The sequence below is a fragment of the Lampetra fluviatilis genome, chromosome 45 (genome assembly GCF_964198595.1).
Source record: "Lampetra fluviatilis chromosome 45, kcLamFluv1.1, whole genome shotgun sequence".
NCBI classification, from domain to species: Eukaryota; Metazoa; Chordata; class Hyperoartia; order Petromyzontiformes; family Petromyzontidae; genus Lampetra; species Lampetra fluviatilis.
In genome coordinates, this window is record NC_136319.1 from 2886314 (window position 1) to 2888735 (window position 2422).

The following is a 2422-nucleotide window of genomic DNA, read 5'->3' on the forward strand; positions in this document are numbered from 1 at the left end:
GAAGTGAGATGGCTTTCTAAAGGTAAATAACTGGCCAGTTTTTGAGTTACGAGAGCCACTCCAGAGATTTATTTTAGAAAAAGCTGTCACCACTGGCAGCACATTTTAGTGACAGAATGGGTCGCAAAACTTGCTTACTTGTGCGAAATATTCAACCTGCTCAACGAACTCAATCCGTCACTTCAGGGGAGAACGACAACTGTGTTCAAGTCGGCAGATAAAGTGGCTGCATTCAAAGCCAAACTGGAATTATAGGGGCGACGAGTGAACATTGGGACTTTTGACATGTTTCAAACATTAGCAGAGATTTTGAAAGAGACTGAGGCAGGGCCTTCTTTTTCCCAGCTGGTGCATGATCTCCCAACTCAGCTTTCAAGAGTTTGAGCATTACTTCCAAAACACAAAAGACCCCCGAACTGGGAAGGAATGGATCCCACGACCCATTTGTGAATAAGCCAGGTGAATCGACTTTGTCCGTGCTCAAAGAGGATGAACTGCTTGAGATCGCAAATGAGGGTGGCCTTAAAAGTATGTTTGAGACAACTTAAAATCTCAATACGTTCTGGATTAAAATCAAGGCGGATTGCCACAAAAGCACTGAAAAGCCTGCTTCCATTTGCAACGTCCTATCTTTGCGAAGCGGGGTTTTCTGCAGTGCCAGCAACCAAAGCGAGATTACGGACTCGACTGGACATAAGCAACACACATTGGGTGTCACCGTCTCCCATCACCCCCAGATGGTACCGTCGAGTTGCAAGGAAAACAAGCTCAGGGCTCCCACTGATTCTGCATTATGGTGAGTTGTATAATTATGTCATTATATACTACAATGTAATAATAATAAACATAAAGTGCACAATAAATGTAATGCGCTTGAATCATCCCGAAACAATTCCCCCACCCGCCCCGTAAAAAAATTGTCTTCCACGAAACCGGTCCCTGGTGCCAAAAAGGTTGGAGACCGCTGGTGTATAGTAGTGTAGAGTGTAGTAGTGGTGTATAGTAGTGTAGCGTGTAGTGTATAGCAGTGTATCGTAGTGGTGTATAGTAGTGTAGTGTAGTAGTGTAGTGTATAGCAGTATATAGTAGTGGTGTGTAGTAGTGTATAGTATTGTAGTGTATAGCAGTGTATAGTAGTGGTGTATAGTAGCGTAGTGTATAGTCGTGTAGTGTATAGTAGCGTAGTGGTGTATAGTAATGTGGTATTCTATTATGTATTTTCTTTCTACGCGACTTTACCGAAAGAACCAAAGAGTAATGTAGTGTGGCGTATAGTAGTGGTGACATATGACGTCACTACTGTCGGGTCTGTATGCATATGACGTCACTGCCATGTTGGGTCTGTATGCGTGACGTCACTGCATGTTCAGTATGGAGGCTGTTGATGGGTGCCACGGGGGTTGTCAGGCCGTGGCACTCCGAGTGACCCCGGCTGGACACGTGACCGGATGCAAGAGGGGGCCGGGGGCCTTGGGAGTCACGTGGTCAGGGAGTGGAGCCTTCTCGAGGGTTCGAGAAGGGGGGCGTGGTCATGGCGTGGCCGGCCATGCCGGAGAGGTTTATAAGCGGACTCAGCGTGCTGAGCTGCTGCTGTTGGTACCTGGGATGAAGCCGTCGTATGAAGACTCTGAAGAGAGAGAGAGAAGCCTCCAGTCATCGTGGCCAAGCAGAAGCCTTCCTGGCTTGGCCACGCTAAGTAGTACCCGAGTGTTAGTGAGAGTAGGACGGTGGTCACCACCTTATGTGTAGGGTGTGTTGCAGTTGTGTTAAATAGTGTTGCTTCCACACGAGTGTAAGTGCCTCTATCGAACCATTACAGATGTACGTTGAACTTCTTTCGCACTGTACGCATTGCCAAGAACAAACTAAACACAACAAGCAGTTCTAATGAAATTAATGTTCAATCTAGAACCAATAACTCACTCAACCATCCGCCCATCCACTCAACCACTCACCCAGATCCCAGTGAGAGTTCCCGATGTTTATTTGCATCACGTGGTGAGAGTAGATGGTTCACACAAAGTCAAAGCTCCCCCCCCCCTTCCCGCGTGGTGATGTTCATCTTACACACCACACGAGCCTGCTTGTTTGAGGCTGAGTCGACCTAGGGGAGGGGGTCCCCAGGACGGAATGGGCTCGGATAGTCGCGACCTATGGTGGCAGCTGTGCGAACCCAGGTCCCCGCTTTTGGGGGATTCGTAGCGCGGCGGTAACCACTGAGCCACTTGCTCCCCCCGCACACTCACACTCGCACACCCTCACACACATGAACTCACACATGAACTCACACTCACTCACACACACTCACCACACTCACGAACTCACACACTCACACACTCACACACTCACTCACACACACACTCACACACGAACTCACACACGAACTGACACACTCACGAACTCACACACTCACGAACTCACA

At 48.3% G+C, this 2422-nt stretch overlaps 1 protein-coding gene across 1 annotated transcript in view; it reads right to left on the bottom strand.

Annotated features, from left to right (window-relative positions):
* Nucleotides 1-1403: 1403 nt before the first annotated feature.
* The window catches only part of LOC144947424 (nucleolar RNA helicase 2-like), a 38749-nt gene continuing 37730 nt past the window's right edge, over nt 1404-2422 (bottom strand). Inside the window, exon 18 of the mRNA XM_078876673.1 lies at nt 1404-1432. Coding sequence (XP_078732799.1) covers nt 1404-1432 — 29 coding nt within the window. The remainder of the gene's footprint in view (nt 1433-2422) is intronic.